Source organism: Hyaena hyaena, unplaced genomic scaffold (assembly GCF_003009895.1).
Source record: "Hyaena hyaena isolate Hyena2069 unplaced genomic scaffold, ASM300989v1 scaffold_741, whole genome shotgun sequence".
Lineage (NCBI taxonomy): Eukaryota > Metazoa > Chordata > Mammalia > Carnivora > Hyaenidae > Hyaena > Hyaena hyaena.
The window spans coordinates 133,064-156,103 of record NW_024081373.1 but is presented as its reverse complement, the minus strand read 5'-3'; the positions used below and the strand labels follow the sequence as shown (position 1 = coordinate 156,103).

The 23,040-nt window shown below is 37.9% G+C and overlaps 1 protein-coding gene across 6 annotated transcripts in view; it reads right to left on the bottom strand.

The window, feature by feature from the left end:
* The window catches only part of ADAM28 (ADAM metallopeptidase domain 28), a 67,858-nt gene extending 46,796 nt beyond the window's left edge, over window positions 1-21,062 (bottom strand). For 5 of the 6 annotated variants that reach the window (XM_039218164.1, XM_039218161.1, XM_039218162.1 and 2 more), the window contains exons 1-6: window positions 20,915-21,062; window positions 14,790-14,893; window positions 8,122-8,198; window positions 5,755-5,833; window positions 4,105-4,181; window positions 2,325-2,517 (exon numbers count right to left, since the gene is read on the bottom strand). In XM_039218164.1, the coding sequence (XP_039074095.1) occupies window positions 2,325-2,517; window positions 4,105-4,181; window positions 5,755-5,833; window positions 8,122-8,198; window positions 14,790-14,893; window positions 20,915-20,966 (582 nt within the window). In that variant the 5' untranslated portion in view covers window positions 20,967-21,062. The remainder of the gene's footprint in view (window positions 1-2,324; window positions 2,518-4,104; window positions 4,182-5,754; window positions 5,834-8,121; window positions 8,199-14,789; window positions 14,894-20,914) is intronic. The other variant, XM_039218166.1, reaches the window with a different exon arrangement.
* Window positions 21,063-23,040: the final 1,978 nt, after the last annotated feature.

Sequence of the window (23,040 nt, the reverse complement as noted above, 5' to 3'; positions counted from 1 at the left end):
TTGAACAATGGACTCTTTCCATTCTCCTGCCCTGAAATAGAGAAACTCTGACTTCAGCAATTTCCCAGTGTTTTCTGGTTGCTTTTGTTTTTAAGTAGCTCTTCATTCCTCTCCCAGTGAATACCTCCTTCCTTAGCAATGGTGCAATGCCCAGAGCTACCTTGGCACCTAGTCGGCTCTTTTCTTTTTGTTTACTTTTGAATTTTTGAGAGAGACAGACAGACAGACAGATAGGGGAGGAGCAGAGAGAGAGGGAGACAGAATCTGAAGCAGGCTCCAGTCTCTGAGCTGTCAGCACAGAGCCTGACACAGGGCAGGGCTTGTACTCATGAATCAGGAGATGGTGACCTGAGCAGAAATTGGAGGCTCAACCAACCTAGCTACGTGGGTGCCCCGGTGCCTCTCTGCTCTCTTCTCCTTAGGCAGAACTAGATCTCTTTCCCACATTCCAAGCTTCCCTATTTTCTGTTCCTTTTTCTCCACTAAACAAGGAGAACAAAAGACTAATTTCATGGTGGATTGTTCCATTGAAAAGTAGCAGATACATTATTCATACTAAACCATAAACTATCAAGGTTTATTATGTTGCATTTCAGGAAGTGCTTGTTTTTAACAGGTAAATAAGCTTCCATTAGCAAGACTTTCAGGTGTCATCTAATAAGCCTAATATGGATGGGCCCTCCACAGGATGGGCATATTCATCTAGCACCTGACCGCACCACTAGTCTTGTGGGCACTAGGCATCCGGCAGTGAAACAGACATAGTCCATGGGCTTAAGGAGCTCCCAGTAGACAAACAGGCATAGGGATATCAGGTGAGAATTTTAGTGCTATTCAAAGGATTAAATGGAGTGATGTGACACTGAGTGACAAGGTAGTTATTTCAGAATATATGGTTAGTTCTAAAGAGTTGGTCATGTACAGACATATTAATGAAAATGAAAAACCAGGAAAGGGAAGATACATTGGAAAATAATTCCAGCTGAGAAAAAAAAAAAGTGAACAGGAAGACTCTAAAGTGAATTGATACTGGCATGTTTAAAGCACAGAAAGAAAAGTTTGTGTTTGTCAGAATATAATGGGGGAGGTCATCGGTGGGTGGCGAGAAGAAGGTAGGTGAGATTACAGAGGGAAATGGGGCCCTAACCAGACAGAGGTTTGTAACTCCTGTTACCCCTCCTGTGTTTGACCACTAAATATTAGAGGCTGTCATAAAAGCTCAACCCTTTACTTGATCCAGGCAATCTTCCTGGGTACTTACAATGTTGTACTATATTCTACTGCCATGACCTTCAAATTATGTGGCATTCGTAACTTTTTTATGTGTTCACCTTATTTAAATAGGAACCCTGCACTAATTACTATCAAATGTATATCTCCAGTCTTGGCCTCTTCTCTAAAGGCCAGACTCGTATAATTAACTACTTCATGTATCCATTTAAATGTCTAATACCACACACTTAATGTGGTCAAATTTAAAACTACCGATTCCCAAACTGCCAGCAAAGCCTGTTTCTCCCTCATCCCCTCTCTCAGTAAACACTACTACCATTCATCATTTGCTCAGGTCAGAGTCTGGAAATAATCCTTGATTCTTCATCCCTAGGAATGGTTCTTCTGGGTTCCTAGATACCATATCACTGGTAGAATTTAAACCCGCAGCAAAATGAACTCAAATTAAACCCAGCAAATTGAGATTTTCTTTTACTCAGACCAATTCTGCTCAGTGCTTATGGATTCTGAAAGCAGTTAGAAGACATGATTCGATATAGTGTCTCCTGAAGGAAATGAAAGCAATTATGACAATGATTTTTACATACACCTATGGTTTCAAACAAGCCATATTCACTTTTCTTCTGTGACCAGAAGCTAAATTCATATATGTAAGAATACCCTCAGTTTTTCTGGACACACTCTGTATTTATTTTTGCTCACTACTACCTCCCCAACACCTAGGGCAGAACTTGAAGAAAGAAATCTGTTGAACGCGTTCATTCATGAAGACAGAAGGTTATTTTACATCAAAGTAATAATACTTTAGACCTTTCTTGAATGTTGTAGTATTGGCAAAGTTGACAAGCATTATAAGCATACTTTGTTTTAACCCTTATGCATCATCATTAATAATAGTTGATCCACGAATACATATGAAATAAATCATCAACTTACCACAAGATTTTAGGGTATCTATGGTGTAAGTTAGTGCTACTAGTTCAACAATGACTATAAAGTTTCCATTAATTGCAATGACTAAGACTGGAAGCCAGGGCAGGCAGGACAAGATAAATGAGAGTGCTGCAAATAGCAAATAAAAGCATGCGTACCACCAGACTGGTGGCAGGTGGAACCTCATTCTGCCGAGATCCATGTGCCCATAATATGTCATCCATCCCGCAGGTGCTGTTAGCCTTCTTTTCCTCGGGGTCATACTTGAAGAGCGCATGTTCCTGTGCATCCTGATTTGTGGGGCTTAAAGGCTCAATGAAGTACTTTTGATCTCCCTGACTGAAGTAGCCCCTGGAAAACACGAGAATCCAGGCTTCTTAGAAAATATTCCTGCTTTTGAGCGCTATAGACTTAGAGTTTGCAAAAGGTTACCGATGCCACATCATTTCAAGTTCACGGCAGTAGAATAAAGTGTAACACTGCAGCTGAAGATACACTTAGAGACGACCTAACCTTATTTTTTTTCTATGATGAAATGAGGCCCGTTGGAGAGAAGTGGCTACTGTCATGTCGCATAGCTCACCTGTGTCAGAGTTGACACCAGAAGGGAAATTTCCTGATTCTCACCCAATGTTCTTCCAATTCTCATGCCTTTTCTGCTCTAAAGAAGCCTGCAAATGAAGACTTAAGAGTCCTATCAATAAGGATTAAAAATCTGGGTCTATAACTTAATAGCTGTGATATCATGGGGAAATTACCTAAATTCACGCAGCCTCAGTTTCTTCTTTTACAAAATGAAAGTAATACCCACCTATTAGAATGACTGTAAGGATTGAAGGATGTAATATATAAAGCACTTGATCAACAAATATTATCAATTTTCTTATGAATTATCTGAGCAGGAGCCCCAAGCTAAGATTCATTTCACCATGAAGGTGATTTCCCATGATTCATTAGTCATTGGATGAAGGGCAGACAGTAAGAAAAAAGAAGAATTGTGGTTTCTCCTCTCATGGAGCTTATAGTCAACCAAGGAAGATGGATATGGATCAAAAAGCTACACTTAACCCATAAGTACATATAATTATATGTAATATTCATAATTACAGATAGTTGCTATGAAGAAAAAGCATAAGAATATATAGCAAAGAGACTGGATTAAGTGTACATAGAATTAGAAGACAAAGACTAGATGTGAAGAGAGAAGTAGTGGTTTGTTGTGATGATCTTCATGAAGGATCATGGTACCTTGGACTAGGATGTGGCAGTAGAGCGAGAATGTATTGAAAAACGCAGTGAACATTTAGAACATATAATCAATGATGCTTGACAGTGGGTTGAAAATGGGTAGTTGAGAGGCAAGAAATCATTAAGGAACCTAAGCTTCTGGAATGGGCAAGTTGTTGGTTGATTATACCATTCACTGGAAAAACATCAGATTTGGGAGGAAATCATTAGTTTGATTTCAGGTTTATTAAGATTGAGATTTCATTAAGCTATCCGGATATGGAAGAGATAGGGAGATATGAAAGACAAAATTAGATAATCAAGTCTTGGCATCAGAAGAAATGTCTCACTGCAGACAGATGCCTACAGAAGAAAAAGATGTCACAGGCTTGGGTAGGATAACCTGAAGAGAGAGTTTAAAGTAAAGAGAGAAGGTGGAGAAGAGCTTCTTTTCCCTCAAGATTCAGGATCAAAAAAAAAAACAAAAAACAAAACTCTTATGTTTTGAAAACAAGCAGACAAACACACACACTTCGGCAAGAATTCAAATGTGTATTTTACTAATCACTATCAAATTTCAAAGTTCTTGAGCCCTTAGGATTCATACTTAGCTACAGTATAACTCATTATATTTGAGATTTTTCAGCTTTATTAAAACACACAAACTTACCCATCACCGCAGATATACACAAACCATTCGCGAAGCCGTACCTTAGACCCCTACACGTGCTAATGCTAGCATCAGAAACTTTTTCATTAATGACATATCCTTGGTAATAACAGTCATCCTAAAAAAGAAAAAAGAGGGTTTTGTATGTGTATTCTTAGATCCACTTCTATATCTGAATTTGAAATCTGGAAATAAGGTCTATAATAGTTTTAAATCATTTTATGCTGAACAACAGTCAACTTTGAGACATAAAAAATGGTTAAGAAGCTTTTTATGGTGGGGCGCCTGGGTGGCTTAGTCGGTTAAGCATCCGACTTTCGCTTAGGTTATGATCTCGTGGTTCGTGGGTTCGAGCCCCGCGTCGGGCTCTGTGCTGACTGCCAGCTCAGAGCCTGGAGCCTGCTTCAGATTCTGTGTCTCCCTCTCTCTCTGACCCTCCCCTGCTCATGCTGTCTCTCTCTCTCTCTCTCTCTCTCCTACAAATAAATAAAACATTAAAAAAAAAAAAGAAGCTTTTTATGGTTAAAATCTTTAATATTTAGTTAATGAGCCCATTGCTTAAAGAGCATTTACTAAATGTTGGTGTAAATATGACTCTTGCAGAAAAAGGATAAGAGGGGTGAACACAGTTTGGAAGAAACAAACATATAGATGTAAATTGAAAACCCAAGCCCCTATAACATCAAACATTTTTTTTCCCCTTGGTTGATTGCTCATTAACTTTTTTCTAACACCTACAAGCTCTTACCAATGAGCGGATTTTCCAGACTGTGTTGTTATTTCTTGATTTATTCAAAAACTTTCAGCCGACTAACTGGATTAGTATGGCATCTCTCCATTTGGAAATGCCCAATTCTAGCACTTTTCCATATGGATGTAGCTTAATCAAGACACCTTTCTGCTTTGGGACAGATGAGTATTGGCCCACATAAATGGCTGTGCCATCACTATGAGGAGAATGAGTGAAAACCTTCCAATAGAAAAATGGAGCTCAGAAAAGATGGCAATGGTAAAATGCCCCTCACACTACTTAATACAGCTGTCTTCTCTAAATAAGAGTTAAGAATAAAAATTATTTACAAAAACCAGAATTCTACAGTTCTGTCATAGAGGAAATAGTCAAGTTCTACAGACTATACAATTGAATGAGATAATTGGCATTGACTAAGAACACAAGATGTAGGAGCACCTGGGTACTTCAGTTGATTGATTGTCAGACTCTTGATTTTGGCTCAGGTCATGACCCCAGGGTTGTGGAATCCAGCCCTATGTTGGGCTCTGGACTGAGCATGGAGTCTCCTTGGAATTTTCTTTCTCTCCCTCTGCCCCTCCCCCCTGCTATCTCTCTAAAAACAAAACAAAACAAAATAAAGTAAAATAAATGGAAAAAGAAAAGAACACAAGATGTATTCTATTTTTCACTCTTCTGATGAAGATGAGAGACTCCTGCCTACCCTCCTATAGGGAGCCTCTGAAGGCTGGAAAGGGTTACCATGTTTGTCAAGAAATGCCTTTGTTCTTGTCAAACTGTACAAATATTGGAGGATCTATTAAGAAATTACTACCACTGGAAAAAGCACCAATGTCGTAAACGCTTTCACTTTCACTGTTTGTATGGCAATGACACTGCCTTTGGGTGTGTGTGTGAGTCACACACTGATTGACAATGAATCTGAGATACTCTATTTTACCATGATCTGTGGGCTCGTGGTGACCTCCCCTCCAGTGGAATTATAATGTGTTTCTGTGTAACCTGGTGCAAGGAGACCCCTGAAAAAAAAAAGAAAAAAGATTCATGATTACTCATGCTAATTGAAAAGTCTGGTGATAAGGGGTGCCTAGGTGGCTCAGTCTGTTGAGCATCCAACTTCTGCTCAGGTCATGACTCACCGTCATGGGTTTCCAGCCCCATGTCGGGCTCTGTGCTGACAGCTCAGAGCCTGGAGCCTGCTTCAGATTCTGAGTCTACCTTTCTCTCTGCCCGTCCCCTGCTCACATATCTCTCTCTCCCTCTCTCTCTCTCTCTCTGTCTCTCTCTCCTTCTCAAAAATAAATAAACATTAAAAAATTTTTTAAAACAGTCCAGTGATCAAAGTGAAAGCTTTCACTGGATGTGCAGGAAAGTTCTAGCTCCTGAGCCCCTCCTCCTAATCCCTCAAAACAAGCATGAAGACAGAGAGGGATTAGGAGGGATAGTCCTGAGTAGCCTGGAACGGTATCTGCTTTTTCATCAGACTGTCATACTTATTTGAGGGGAGATAAATTTCCATTTCAAAATGAAACTGAGCAGGGTAGAGTTGATAAAAATGACTGAAAAGAGCAGTGCTCCTCACCAGTTTACGGTAACTACATTTTCACCCACCCAGTCCTTTTCAGTTCCCAGTGACGGCTAACAACTGTAGCAGTAAAAAGTCTTCTGGGAACTGACCTGAATTTGATATGTAGGGCCCTTCCAGCATTTTCGCCGAGCTTCTTAGAATTCTTTCAATTACCCACCAGCACAAAAGAGGCTGGATATACTTTTTAAAGAGGCAGGGTGGGAAGAAAAGGAAGTAACTAGTATGTGTTCAATGCCATCTTTATACCAGCTACTGAGTTACACACTGTACATGGATCATTCATTTTATCCTTTCTGAAATCTTACATAGTAAATATGATTCACCCTATTTTTCAGATGAGATTACACAGTTTGAGTGGCAAAGGATCCTATAGGTGGGCTTAAAGTCCACACCTTTACTATTTCTATTCTACCACATGGTTTCCAAATTCCAGTCCATTGTGAATATTTGCAAAAGGCAGTAGTCTATGTGAGTGAAAAAATCTTGCCGTACTCTATAGAATAGTTTAAGGATTGAAAGAGCTTCAAAGCACAGAATTAGGTGGGAAAACTACATTTGATATATAGTCAAGATGTAGGATAATCAAGATCTGAGCAAAAGCAGAGGCTGTGAAATTTGAAAGAAATGTTGCCTGTGGCTTCATGAAGAGAATGAAGGAACAAGAGGACAATGTAATGTGTGAGAAAGTGGGGGGAGGGGGGAGTGTGTAGCTGGGTGGAAAGAGCACTGGTGTTAGAATCAGGGGAGCCCAATTCTGGTTTTACCACTGACTTGTTCTTTGGTCCTAGGGTTAATTTAATTTAGATATGTCTTTTTTGTGTGTGTCCTGATGGAAATGATTTCAAATTGTTTCCAAATCTAATCTTTCAGGGGAGCGACTGGGTGGCTCAGTTGGTTAAGCGCCAGACTCTTGATTTTGGCTCAGGTCATGATCTCAAGGTTCAGAGGATTAAGCCTTGCCGTAAATGCAGAGCCTGCTTAAGATTCTCTCTCTCTCCTTCTCTCTCTGCCCTCCTCAGCTCACATGCGCGCTCTCTCTCTCTCTCAATAAATAAACAAATCTAATCTTTCAGTACTAGAATAATAAAATACAATAATGTCATATAATTTCACTCATGTGAAATCTAAGAGACACAACAGATGAACATAGGGGAAGGAAAGGAAAAATAAGTTACAAACAGACAGGGAGGCAAACAATAAGAGACTCTTAAATACAGAAAACAAACTAAGGGTTGCTGGAGGGGTGTTGAGTGGGGGGATGGCCTAAATGGGTGATGGGCATTAAGGAGGGTACTTGTTGGGCTGAGCGCTAGGTATTGTATGTAAGTGATGAATCACTGAGTTCTACTCCTGAAGCCAATATTACACTGTATGTTAACTAACTTGAATTTCAATAAGTAAATTTAAAATTAAAATAATAAAATAATGTAGAGGAAGATTTAGAAATCTATCTGCCTTTTCACAGAATTTGATAAAATGTATATCTGCTTGTACCTCATTCACTGTGGTTTATAAACACTAATAAACTATTGTTTTACTCAATGTGTTTCCACCACATCAGTAAGAACATATATTTACCCAACCCCTTGGGCCAGTTGAGAGAAAAAGCTTATTACCTGAGGTTTTTGAGAGCCTTAAGTAGAAGCAGACTCATTTAGCACAATTTCTACCTGCTAACTTTTTGTTGGTAAGGAAAATAGGAGAAGTAAAAACACTTACTTGCTTTTTTTCAGGTAAAGCACTGCAATTTTCCCATTGACTGTCATTTCATACTTCAATTCGGTTTCAAATTTTTCCTGCAAAAATGCACAAACATTTACTGGTAGTTATAAATACACACAAATATTCAGTTGGCTGTGTTCCTCTTTTTAATCATTAGCAAACAATGCCTGTTTTCTTTAACAGTAGTCTATATAATAGCAAATATCTGCTTCTGGCCTCTTTTAACAAATCAAACAACTCTGCTGCCTGAATAGACAAATTATCTGAGACCTGTATATCATGCATCTAGCCAGCCAGCCACCCATCCACCCATGCATTTTACAAATATTATTTGAGTATGAGTTATATGCATGACTCTATTGGCTTCTGGAAATTCAACTCTAAGCAAGAAAAATTGACATCAACTGTCAGAAAGCATATAATCTTGTGGAAATATGGACAGTAAAAATGACTTATAGAATAAGAGCCATAAATACAAATGCACTGTAGGGTGTCTAACATCTTAAGGTCAGGAGAGACTTTCTTGAGGAAGTAACGTGTAAGCTGAGATATGAATTAGCCAGGTGAAGCAAGGTGGGGAAGTCATTTGAGAAGAAGAAATAGTATGCACACAGACTCAAAGACCTAGAAGATTCTTACTGATCATTTTTGGTCTGGAGGTCTTCTCAAGGCTAAATGGAGGTTAGGATATAGACAAAACAACAGAAATATGTACTCAAAAGCAGAAAGAAGTCATCAGGAAGAAAATAAAGTCTTAGGAATTCAGAAAGGGAAAATATTACCTCAAGTAAACATTATGTAGAAAAGGAGAACAGTTTAAAATTGAGTTTTTTTTTTTAATATATACAACAGGAGAGAGAGAGGACTGTACAGAAGTATGTTAAAGAAGATGTTATTGGGTACTGAATTCTTATTCTGTTCTATAAAACAGGATTATTGATCGTGGTTACACTCAATATCTAAAAATTCATGGAGGAGTGCCAGGACATTGTTGTTAAAGAGATCTAAATATGGCTGACCAAATAGGACTGAGTGTAGTTTCCTCTGTTGGGCTGCACCTAAGACCACGCTTTTCTTCTTTCTTCCCTCTCCTGGCCACAGCAGTGCCTGAGCTCAGCAAGGGACAATAGTGAGTTTGAGCCTCCAGATCAGGGGGCCTGTGTAGGGATTTGCCATCTCCAAGGTCAAGCATTATGGCCCACATTCCCTTTCAATGATCAATTATGGGAGTCTTCTCTGTAGTCACAAACTCCTGAGTATAATATGTGGATCTAGATGAGGAGGGGCTGCTATAAGCCACCTCGTGTTTATAAATAACAGGAGCTAGGAAAAAAAAAAAAGCCTGGGGGTTGAAAATAAAAGTTAGAGGGAATCATTGTAACCACTTATTATTCAGATTTAAGAAAAACCAGATGGAATTAAAATATTAGGAGGATAGTAGATATAATCTTCTACCCAGAAGAGCCTTCCAGATAGGCATTTCCTGTCAGCAGTGAATTTTTGTGGGTTTTTACCTAAAATTTATTTGGCGGTTGTTTTAGAAAAAATTGTTGCTGGGGCGCCTGGGTGGCTTAGTCGGTTAAGCGTCCGACTTTCGCTTAGGTCATGATCTCGCGGTTCGTGGATTCGAGCCCCACGTGGGGCTCTGTGCTGACTGCCAGCTCAGAGCCTGGAGCCTGTTTCAGAGTCTGTGTCTCCCTCTCTCTCTGACCCTCCCCTGCTCACGCTGTCTCTCTCTCTCTCTCTCTCTCTCTCTCCTAGAAATAAATAAAACATTAAAAAAAAATTGTTGCTTTTGGACTGGAAGTTTTAGCCAACACTAGCATAGAGATTATAGATGAAAGGAAACAGCAAGGAAGAAAACAAGGCTTTATGAAAGAGGGTGCTCTAGGTGATATTATAACTACTATCCAAGTAGAAGTCCATAGTCCAATGCCTGCTAATAAAAAGTGTATCCCACCTGTTTACAACCTGGGTCCTGAACTGCAGGTTAGGAGAGGAAAGATGCACCTTGATTTGGACAGTATCCACTAGATGGAAATTATTTGGAGCCCAATGAGTAAGGTTAGCTGGTCATAGGGACATATAAATAAACACTTCCCCCTGGAAAAATACTATCCATGGGTAAGGTTTAGTGAGTGGATTGAGAAGGCCACCACCCTGAATGTCTCTGGGATGGGAGCAAGAGTATGAAGTCAAGATGATGCCCATGCACACAGCAAATAGCAAAGGAAACCCTAGAAGTCCCAGGAAGGTTTAATGGCAGTATTACAATTGTTGCCATAACATACAGTAATCTGAGGCTTCCAGAAACACTGGTGGACCAAGCTAAGGCCTGAACTTGTTCCCAATATAAAGAAGGTACTTGCTGTCAGATACTCTATTCTGTGACATGAGCCAACAGCCTGGTAGTTTTGGCCTCTAAGGAAGCGTGTGTGCTCTATAGGCAGAATCCTGAGAAGACAGAGATTACCTTTGAATGTTAAGTTCCTAACATCAGGGACCTTAATTAAATACTTACTGAATACATTTCTATGCAGATATATGGGTAATATATTCCAGTTACAGTAAGTCATTCATTTGTCCATTTGTTCATTTGCTTATTTATTCATTTGCTCATTTATTCAACAAATACTTATTGAGTTTTTCTTAAACCATGCATATAACCAAAAATATAATAACGAAAAAACATAGAAGTTTGTACTCTGGCCTTGAGTATTCTCTCCAGAAAATTTTTCAAAGGACTATTTCATGATGCCAGGCATGATGAAGTCAGAGAGTAGGGCCATGCTCTTGGCACAGCTGACAGGTAAAGCCAGTGCCTCTGTTCTCTGGACCAGCAGAGGGTTAAATTGATTAATAATAAGTATATTGTTAATAGTGCTGCTACAAACATTGGGATACATGTGCCCCTATGAATCAGCACTCCTGTATCCTTTGGATAAATCAACAATAGCCAAATTATGGAAAGAGTCCAGATGTCCATCAACTTATGAATGGGTAAAGATGTGGTATATATACACAATGGAAAACTTCTTGGCAATGAAAAAGGATGAAATCTTGCCATTTTCAACAATGTGGATGGGCATGGAGGGTATTATGCTAAGTGAAATAAGCCAGTCAGAAAAAGACAGATATCATATGTTTTTATTCATATGTGGAATTTGAGAAACTTAAAGGAAGACCATAGGGGAAGGGAAGGAAAAATAAGTTAACAGAGAGGAAGGCAAACCATAAAAGACTCTTATACAGAGAACAAACTGAGAGTTGATGGGGGTACGAGATTGGGGGAGTAGAGAAAATGAGTAATGGGTATTGAAAAGGGCACTAGTTGGGATGAGCACTGGGTGTTGTGTGTAAGTTGGAGATCTACTCCCAAAGCCAAGACTACACTGCATACCCTGTATGTTAGCTAACGTGACAATAAATTATTTTTTAAAAATAAAAAAATAATAATAAATATACAAGTCCTCTTCTTCTCTGCTTAGAGGAGTGATTAATTTTTGACTGAGACCATATATAACATCTACAGCATGTAGAAATCCCTTCTGTCACATGCACTCCAAATTCTAGATATTTCTAATGATTGCTAATCAGTTCTTTGTACAAGGAGGACCAATCATCTCAACCCAGAAGCCAAGGGGATAACTTTGGAGAACTTGGCCTATTTATATAAGACAATGTTCTTATTGGCCATAAGCTATATGTGAGCAAAAAAAGAAGATTCTATGTCAGGGAAAAGAATGTGCCTGCTGCATGTTAGAAAGACCAGGAGGCCCTGGCTTCTCTTGTGAGACAAGTGTGACATGGCAGAGCTCAGCAAGCCTGACGGGGCAGGACTGAGACATCAGGCATGCAGCAGCATGAGACCTTACATTTGTAGACAGAACACATTTATAGGGATGTGACAAAAAGCCACATGGTATGATGGCCACCTAAAATGCAGGACATCAGTTAAACCTGAATTCCAGATAAAGTGAATAATTCTTAAATACAAGCATGACCCATACAATATTGGAGATCACTTATACTAAAAAAAATTAAAATAAAAAGCATTCATTGTTTATCTGACATCCAATTTTAACTGGGCGTCCTGTATTTTTATTTGCTAGAATCTGGAGATTCTACATACACGGTAAGAATGAATGCTAGACATCTGTGACGAGGGAAAGGAGGTGAAATTCTGAAATATCAGAGGATGGGAAACACTGGCGGGGAAAAGCAGATGAGTGCTTTGGAATCTTTCTTTAGCCAGGAATTGCTTTTATCAATGGTTTGATCACATTCTTGCTGAGTGATTCTTCAAAGGCATCAACCAGCCCCTGAGAATATCGGTGCTAGTTGAATAATACTAAAAGGTAAACATGATTGAGTTACATGTACTTGTGAGGTGGATGGAAACATTCAGGGCTCACCCTGCTACATTCTTCATGGCTAATGACATGTTACCTCCTACTGTCTACAACTGAAGGCAGCAAGGAGAATCTTGCAAATATACTACACGAAACGACAAAAATAAAATAAAATTTGCCATATAAAGAAACATTAAAGCATTCAAATCATTTAGGCATATTTCCCTTCGATTCTCTGTGGAATTTGGCGTAATGTTTTTATTTCCTCCAAAAGTTAAGATTGATATGTTCTGTGAGATTTCTTTGAATTGATGAACATTTATGCAATATCTTCCACAGGACAGAGGTTGAGAGGTAAGGATGAAGGAGGGCAGAGGCAAGTTAAGGATATAAAATACACTTATTTTATTGACCTGGGTAGCTTCAACACAGACGAGAAGATTAAACTTACTCTCACAGACACGTGACAGACACACGTCACACACACACACACACACACACACACACACACCATAACAATACTGAAATCAATATTATAAGAAAATCAAGAACCAAATGGTATAACATGGACTATTCCTGAAGTATGACTCCAGGGAAAGGATCTGTCAGTACATACACAAATATTCCATGCTGACTTTACAAAGAATATAAAATGGATGGAGAGTTACATAGAGAGAGAACATGTTAAATAGGGGGAAAAAATCCATGAGAAAGAGCAGAGAGATAAGAAACAAGCATATTATTAAGAAAGGCCTTGAGATTACCAAAGCTGACTAAAAAGGAGGTTGTGTTGAGAAGCAGAAAGGAAACAAAATGGCTTAATAAACTATTACATTAAGTAAAAGAATCATGATGATTAGTCAGAAGTAGAAGGTGACGAATTATATAGAACAGTGTGATCGTATAATCCTGAGCATGGGGTTAATAATTGCATCCTGCTTTGCTTTCTACATAAGTTTTCTCCAAATAGCTATATAAGATAAGCATTACTATTATTATCTCAATTTTGAGATGTAAACATTAAAGTTCATCACTATCTAAATTAATAGAGAACATTAACAAAGTTAAGATGTGGATATAAACAAGCCTTCTGAATTCAGATCCTTTACACTTTCACTATGAATCAGGAAAAGATAAAACTTATTCTAGTGAATCGAATTGTGGACTAGATAAAGAATGTATTTGCAATAAATATCAAGTACATCTACTCAATTCTTCCAAAAATTAAGATTGATCATTTAGTAGGTACAAACAATTATTCTATAGTTTTCCATCAAAATAAATTGTTCAAAAGCCTAAATTTGTTTTATAAGGAATTCACTTTAAAACACTGGACATGTATTAAGTTTCCTCAAAATATTCAGGGAATGTTTTGCATTTTTAAAAGAATACTGGAAAGCATTTGAATTTCTTCATACTGATGAGTAATCCAGTGCATATAGGCCCCATTTAAATTTGACAGAAACATTTTGTTGAGAGAGAATAATTTCGATAAACAGGGTCTCCTATGGGTTCTACTATTATAAACAAGTTTGCTTTAGAAGAAATCATCTGTGGGGAAGCTTATCCAGTGGGGGGTGGGGGGGGGCGAGGAGGGGATGTAGTCCCAGTGAGTTGCATCTTACAATATTTTTACAAGTTATTATTTATGTCTCATTTATTTGTATTTTTCCTGTCTCCCAGCAGAAGACTTCTGAGTGCAGGTGATGAGAAAACTATTGAATGGATCATCATGTTTTAGCTTTCATCTTTTGACTAAGACTGTGTTGTTTCATTAAGTAGTAAGAACTATACAAACTTTAATAACTTTCTCTTTAGAAAAGACAACGGTAAATTTCATGTTTCATTACAGTAATTCATCTTAACTTAATATGTGTATATATATATATTAATTGATCCACAATATTATATTTTCTACTTCAGTTTTAATGTTCCTGGTTTTGTTTATACATGAGTATGTAGATATACAGATGATCAATAAGTAGATAATAGATAGATTAAGTAAGTTGTATCTAATTTCTTTGGAAATACACAGAATTAGAAATTATCATAAAAGTATTAAAGTTTACTCTCTGTGTGATCTTGGACAGTTTTATTTCAACCATCAGAACCTTAATCTGCAAAATGAGTCTTATAATAGAACCCTAGGTTATTGTGAAGATTAATAAAAATAATATAGCTCAAATAACAAATGAAAATGTCTACATATAAATATGTGTATATATTTATATATAGTTATATATCTATATATATACCATATGTAAGTATATGTATTTTTTTTTTTAAGATTCAATGTTAAGTCAAAAGATGTACCTCTTGTGCTGTCTCCTTGACCTCTCTTTTATGTAGTGAATGAAGTCTTCTGGGATAAACCACTTCATAATTCTTTACTCCAGAGAGTTCTTTTATAGCATTTACTGAGGAAGGGGAAAAAGGTAAGAGAAGATTTAGTGAAGCAGAACAAATAAACAAGCTGGTTGGTAATAATGAGCTTTACTGCATTTCTGCAATAATGTCACATACAGAGGCTTAACTGAGTTTTACATCAGAGTGACTTAAGAGTAGAGATAGAGAAAATCAGAAACCCACTCTTCCTCTCAAATCTTTAACGTATATCTTCACATACATCCCCACTGAAAGCCTAAAAGTATTTCTCTATTCTGTGAAAATATTTCTTTTGGATTTTTCCATTTCTCTTCACTACCTTGAATCATCTGTAGAGGAACAGAGCAAGCAGTACAGGCAATAGCCAGTACAGGAAAACAGAAACCAAACTATTCTTTAAGATGCTAATCAATGTCAGCATAATTGAGTAGAAAGAAGTACTCTGAAAACTATACAGTGTTACAAAAATGAAATCGATAATGTATGTCGTTTCTGATTCCAATATTTTTTTGTATTTTCCTGTAGCAATATTTTACATTAGTGAAGAAAACCATGACACAGTAATAAAGCTCCAATACCAGCACCATAGAATGCTTGGCTTTTGCAATACAGGTACGTTCAATTTTGCACACAAAGCAGGAAAAGAATAAAAATTAGAGAAGCAAACAATTACAACACTATTACTGGCATGGAAGGAAACTTTGAGCCTGGAGTCACACTGAAAGACAATTGAACAGTTATCTCATCCAACCTTATATCTACATGTTGAATTCTCATCTCAGCATTGTTTCTACAAGTTATTTTTGAGATGAATTCAGTTTTCCCAAAACTAACACTGAATTTTCTATTTTCTTTTTTAATTTCCCCACTCAATCAAGGCCTTCCTCTGTGTAGAATAGTGAGTGTCTAAACAAATGTCAGTAGATCAGCTCTTGGGTTTCTGAAGGGGCTATTGGTCTATCCAGAATATAGATGCAGTAGGAACCAAAAATCAGAGTATGGGCCCAGGCTGGCAATTTACGAACACTGTGGGCTGGATGGGCTTTAGTTCTCTGTGTAATGACTAGAGTGCTCTCTAAAGATAATCCAATGTATTAAAGTACTCAAACCTAAATTCTATGGTAATATAAATTTATATTATTTTTGATCTTTTAACAAATAACACTGGGGCTCCTGAGTGGCTCAGTCGGTTGAGCATCTGACTTCGGCTCAGGTCATGATCTTGCCATCTGTGAGTTTGAGCCCCGGGTCATCTGTGCTGAGCTGTCAGCACAGAGCCTGGATCCTGCTTGAGATTCTGTGTCTTCCTCTCTCTCTGCCCACACTTAGGCTCATGCTCTGTCTCTCTCTGTCTCAAAAATAAATAAACATTAAAAAAAACCAGTATTTTCTGTTAGTCATCTTGGATGACTTTTACACTTATTCCAATGATGCACTAGAGAATATTTTTTTTAATGTTCTTTAGAAACTAAAACAGAAACTGTAATTTTTTTAATGTTTATTTATTTTTGAGACAGAGACAGGGCACGAGCAGGGGAGGAACAGCGAGAGAGAGGGACAGAATCCAGGCTCTGAGGAGAAGAGAGGCAGGCTCCAGGCTCTGAGTTGTCAGCAGAGTCTAACACAGGGCTCAAACTCACAGACTGTCAGATCATGACCTGAGCAGAAGTTGCTCAACTGACTGAGTCACCAAGGTGCCCGTAAATCAGAAACTTTAAAAAATTCCTAGTTCTGTCCATTTTCTTTTATCATTTTAGGATACACTTGACCACTTAAGAGCCATTTACATCTAACTTTGAAGAATAGTAATAGTAATCCAATTGGCTAAAGACTCATTAGGTAAAAATGGGCCATTAAAGGTATTCAATAGCCTTTTTTTAAATGACTTGATATTTACTCTTAAAAACATTTCAAAAAGATTTAAAATCATGGAATCAACCCTAAAAAGCTGGGACTTTGGGTTTGGTTCTAATTTTTTAATTGTTTGAAAAGACAGAAGATTAAATGATCTTTAAGGATAGTTCATGTAGTCTACGGTTTTATGCAAATAAATATAGAATTCCTTGTAATCTTTTTGAGAGATGATGATAATTTGGATAAAGTTGTAATTGGTTTTGGTAAAATAAGTCTCATTACATAGACAGGACTTCAAGAGCTACCTAAGATACCTCAAGAACTTCTTGCTATTGCAGAGATAATCACTGGGCATTTTTATTTCTACTTAATTAATTTTTGTAAAGGAAAATAATAATATTATTTATTAAAACAATTTACAACAGAAATTAAAAAGCCTAAAGGAACATTAAACCGATCATTTTCTTAATGTTGAGTTGAAATTTTCATAATTATCATAATTATTTCAAAATAACGAGATGCCAAGAGGTTAAGAAAATTACTCTTGCCACAAATTAACCGATGGTATTGACCCAATTCCCTGAAGCTTCTTGTATACCTGTAACACCAAACAAACATACCATAAGGCAACCACATGTTACCTAGTGGATTATGTCCTATCAGTGCAATTAGTCCCATTAGTATGGAGTTCATGAAGCCATATATTCAACCAATGTGCAACCACAGTAACTCTTCTAAAAATGCTGTTTGAAAATTGGTTTTCATCCATAATACACTATTCTGAGAGTAAATATTAGCCCAAGTTGCCCTTAGGACATTAAAATAATAACTATCCAACTGATTCTTTTTATAAAAACAAAAAATGATAGCACACACACATCCTCCTTTCAGAAGGGGTGAGGGAAACAGGCCATTCGACCAGTGCAAGCTTTCTTGACATACACACTCATCTCCATGCTCTAGTTCATATCTAAATCTTAATATTTCATGAAATCAGAAATTACCAATTGACTTAAATATGAAGTCAAATATGTACATTAGCAGAGAAATTTACTTCCAGCTCTTTGATGGCTGCACATTTCCAAACGGCAAATAAAATATATCAACAAATAAACCAGAATACTTTTTAAAAAGCCTCTGGCAGGACGCCTAAGTATCTCAGTCAGTTAAGCGTCTGACTTTGGCTCAGGTCATGATCTCACCGCTTGTGGGTTCGAGCCCCGCGTTGGGCTCTGTGTGGACAGCTCAGAGCCTGGAGCCTGCTTCAGATTCTGTGTCTCCCTCTCTCTCTGCCCCTCCCCACTTGCATTCTATCTCTCTCTCAAAAATGAATAAGTGTTTAAAAAAATTAAATAAAAATAAAATTAAAATTAAATTAAAATTAAAATTAAATAAAAATAAAAGCCTCTGGAACCTCTCGCTTTCTTCAGTTTGAAAACAACAGATTTTCAGCTCTCTCCAAACTCCTGCAACAGTTTCTACAGGAAACAGAATTTCTCCTAATGGCTCTTATTTTTGTGGGATCAAGAAGGCCCCTGAAAGAATGAGATTCAAATTATAACAGATCACACAGCAGTTAGAGATACACAACAGATCTAAATATTGTTTGGCTCAATCTTCCTTAAGGTTGATGGAAATGACGCAGCCTCCTCCCAGCTGAATAACATCAGGCTAATTATTTGGAAGCCTGTGGAACAAACACAACTGCCATCTAGGGATTAGACAAATCCAAGATGTAACACAATATGCTTCTACTAATTCATTTTAGTACTTGCTTTCTCCCTCTCCCACAGAACTCACATGCTGGATTACTTCTGACTCGCAAAACTTGATCAAGAAAAACTAAAACTATTATTTTGGATTGCGTTAGATAATTGTTTTACTGTATTTTAGTTTTAGAACAGTTAATACTCATTGGCAAGATGAATACAACAGGCACTGGTCTGGATTGCTACGTTATTTTTTAATGTGTTTGGGGCAATTTTGGAGCTTCACACATTTTTGTACATAATCTTGGCATTTTTGTTTTTGATCAAATCTGTTCCAAATCATTTAAAGAATGTCTTTCCAAACTAAACGCATGATATTAAGCCCTGGATCAGAGTTTATTCAATATTGACCAGATCTGCGCTACTCTGCACACCCTCAAACCCTCTGGTGATTTTAAACTCAGTGTACTAAAAGTGACTACAAACACGGAGGAAAAACACATCCTAATTAAATCTATCATTCTGACTATTAAGATTAAATTATAAATGCTTTTGAGGCTCATCTGGTCACCTTATGAAGATAAGAAAGAATTGCTAATTTGAAACAAAATAATTTTTAAAAGTACTGTACCCTCTGGGTATCCTGTTAAAATATATTAAAGAACTTTCTCTTTTGTCAGTGCACTTACATCTCACCCCCCCCAAACAACTGTCACATCCTTTTAAATATTTGGGTTTTTTCCTATGATGAAATCCTTGAAGTTATTTCTCTCAGGGGATAGTGAAGTGCATACAAACAGCTGGCCTAATTATATTTCACTCTTTTATTTCATGTATAAGGAAAATGGGTACATGTCACAGTCCAAGGTGCACATTTTTTCTTTGGATGGTGGGTGCAGATCAACAAGAAGGAAGAGATGAAAAAATGAGAATTTTTTTTTTATTTTTTACATTCTGTCTGGGAAATAAATCTATGTAGGAATAATATCAGTGGGAATAATACTACCAAGGAGATAGTTTTGAAAATACAAGATGGAAGGTAAAGAGAGGGGGCAGCTTTCTGTTCAAGACAGAAGATGAGGGGGTAATTGTCGGTCACCCTGTTCTCACAAAAGATACTGCAGAACCTCTGTCCCCACCTCCAAATACTTGAAGATGTCACAGCTTTAGGCATGGTTTCTAAGGGAGTTGTCTCTTGGTGCCAAGCTGTGAATGCAAAGAAGGGGGAAGAGAATCAGCTGGTATGCCCAATTGTAATGCAAAGCCTGTCATGTGGGTGGACTCCAAGCTTAGCTGTTAATGGATCCTGCTTGATCTTTAATCAGTCCAATAAAGCTAGTTCCCAAGCAATTCTTATGTTCCAACCAAGTGAGGGCTCCCAAAGAATGTTTAGGGATAGCACTTTTGGAGAATGCAGGGAAAGATTTTTATTAAGTTTGACTCCCAAAGTAGACATTTAAGCCAATAACTTAAGTGCCTAGTACAGTTCCATATTTAATGATATTAAGTAAAACTTTTACAAGCTTGAAAAACAAGTCAGAAACACTGGGGAGGAGAGAGGGAGGAATTACTTTTAGTGACAAAGTAGGGAGAGAGTGCAAGAGAGAAGAGAATCTTTCCCTCCCTAGCCAATTCTTGTTGGTGATCTGTTCCCATTCCTACATCTCTGCAAGCACTCTAAAACCCAAGAAAAGATGGACTAGGAAGGATTTCCACGCAGCTAAGCTAATGTGGTGACTTGAATAAGCTCTAGAAATAGAAATAAGTTAAGGAAATGGGTTACCCAATCTAATTTAACCACCATCTAATTGGTGAATTTCTCAGAAATGGAGAGACATGCTAGAAGTGATTTATCATTGGGAAGTAAAATTTCTCTCCTTTTGAATTCTTAAAATGTTTGATAACCAGCAAAATAGAAAGGAAGGATCAATTTAAGTTTAACAGTAACATTGTTTTGATCGGGGGACTAGCGCAATGCTTTATAAATATCAAGCTGGTCAACTACTGATTCCTAATTAGTCATATTTATTATCACCAGTAATGGCAAGACTAAACATAAAAATGTGCACTCAAAAGGAACAGTGCAAGCCAAGCTGGTCCCTATAATAACAGCAGATACTTTCTGAAAGCCTCGTGCTTAGCAGTAGCTAGTCAGATCCACTACATCTTTACCACTCTCAAAATGACAAGTGGGATTTGACGAACTCCACTTGTTGACTCAAAGATCACATTCTCTGCTTCAGTGAAGCTGTATGAAGTTTTCCCTTTGATAGTTATGTATTCTCAGATCGGAGGTAGGAAGATCTATCCAAGACATCTGTCCTTCCCTCTCCTTTAAAGTGAGGGTTTCCCTCAGTCACAGCCCCCCACACTAAAACCAGCCTAACTGGTTAGTAAAATTGGTTACCAAAAAAAAGCTATTGAGAGAAGCAGAAAAGCAAGCGTCCCCTGGCATATCTAACTGAACCCGAAAAGGAATTAAACACTGACCTGGAACTGGTGAAAGGAGGAGAGTGGCCATCAGAAGAAGCCCCTGGAGCATGTTGGGTGATCCCAGGGGCACAGTGCCTGCCCTTCTCGCTCAAAAGTGCCTGGTCTGTCTGGTCTCAGGTGAGACAGACTGAGACTCCCGGGTTCATTCCTGTCTCTGCTTCAGGAAGTGTTTACTAAAGGTGTTGCACAACCCCGAAGCTGTTGTCCTGTGACAATGGCGCGGCAGGAGGAAGTTCTGGCCTCTTCCTGGCTCTCAGACTCCTTTACCATAAGCTACTGTTTCTCTTTCCCGCCTCCCCACACTCCCCACTGGGAAGTAGTACATTTCCAGTATATTACTATCACCCAAATAGCTAGCTTGGGATAACTGGCTTTGATGGACCTCGGTAAGTGTGCACATTTATTATGTATGTCATAAATATATATACATGTTTATATAGGCATGTGCTATGTTGGCAACAAGTTGTTTCAAATGGTATTCTCCCCTCGCATACATATGGTGTTTCAGGGAAGCAATTTCGAATCCAATACAATTATGACAAAAAATTCTCTTTTCCAGTTATCTTTGTATTCTAGTCTCACATAATGGTGCTCTCAGTGAGCTTGAACCATCCTGAAATAAGAAGGTAGGACAACCCAAGTTTAAGGTTGTTCAGATCCCCAAGGGCATCTTCAGTAACATCACTGACAATCAGGAGTAGGAGAGAGCCTTATAGCCCCGAAGGATATAATTTCCAGAAAAAATACCTTAAGGGGCTGTCATTGGTGGTAGTGAGGCTGAGCGGGCATGTCCAGAGAGTACATGGTATAACTCACTAAATAGCTCATGGTGAGCTCCCCTACTAAGTTCTAGGTCCTGACACTTATGATCGTATTCATTCTTATGACACTTTGGTATGATAAGTGCCATCCTACCTCTATTTTGTTGATTAAAAACTGGGATTTAAAAAAATAAAAGATTCAGGGGCACCTGGGTACCTCAATTGTTTGAGAGTCCAAATCTTGACTTGAGCTCAGGTCATGATCTCACAATTCCTGGATTTGAGCCCCACGTTGGGCTCGGTACTAATGGTGTGGAGCCTGCTTGGGATCCTCTCTCTCTCCGCAGTAACACCCCAACTTTTCAAAATAAATAAACTTTTTTAAAAAGTCACTTTAAAATAAAAAGATAAAAGACTCAAAAGATTAAGACTCAGTTGTCCTCCTTTATATAGTAAATAAGAAAAAGAAGTTTGCCCAGAGACACATGGGTGGCTCAGTCAGTTAAGCATCCCACTCTTGATTTCAGTTCAGGTCATGATCTCAGGGTTCCTGGGTGTGAGCCCCAGGTAGGGCTCTGTCCTCTTGGTATTCTCTCTCTCCCTCTGTCTCTCCCCTGCACTCGCTCTCTCTCACACACACAAAATAAATAAACTTAAAAAAAAAGCTTGTCCAAAGTCATTTATCTAGTAAGTGGCAGAAGTGGAAATTGAACTAAATATTGTCTGAGCTCTTAGTCACACATACTAACAGCTGATTTATACACTCAGTCTTATTTCTATTGAGAAATTATGTATATGTATGTATGTATATATTCCTATAAAATGCATGTTCTATGTGATAATTCTGAGATTATTATTATTAAACCCATTCTTGACCCATTAAAATTAGGCATTATTCTATGGATTCTGAAGCATATGTTTGTAATAGAGTGATTTCAGTGAAAAGGGATTTCTCAAAATGCCATTTAGGCAAGCAACAACCACAGGGAATTTTTAAATCTACTTACTGAGCATTTCAGCTGTAGGATTAGGAATCTCCCAGATTCCTTTTCTCTCAATTCAAGTTCTACTGCTTTGTCTTTTTCAGGGTACAGAAAGTTTATACCCACTTTTTAATTATTACATGATTTCCCCTATTAATTCCATGTACATTCATTAGTACCTTTAAGGTGAAAGACTCTGAGATCAAGTTGAAAATGTGGTTACTCCCTCTGAGATGCTTACAGTCTGGTGAGAGAGATAGGCAAGGACATTTCCCATGAAGATGTGCAAAGTGAGTGCTCCCTGTACATCATGATACACTATGCTTCCCGCTAGGAAAGATGCAGGCATGGAGATCAGAGGCTACCCTTAGAAAGTCAA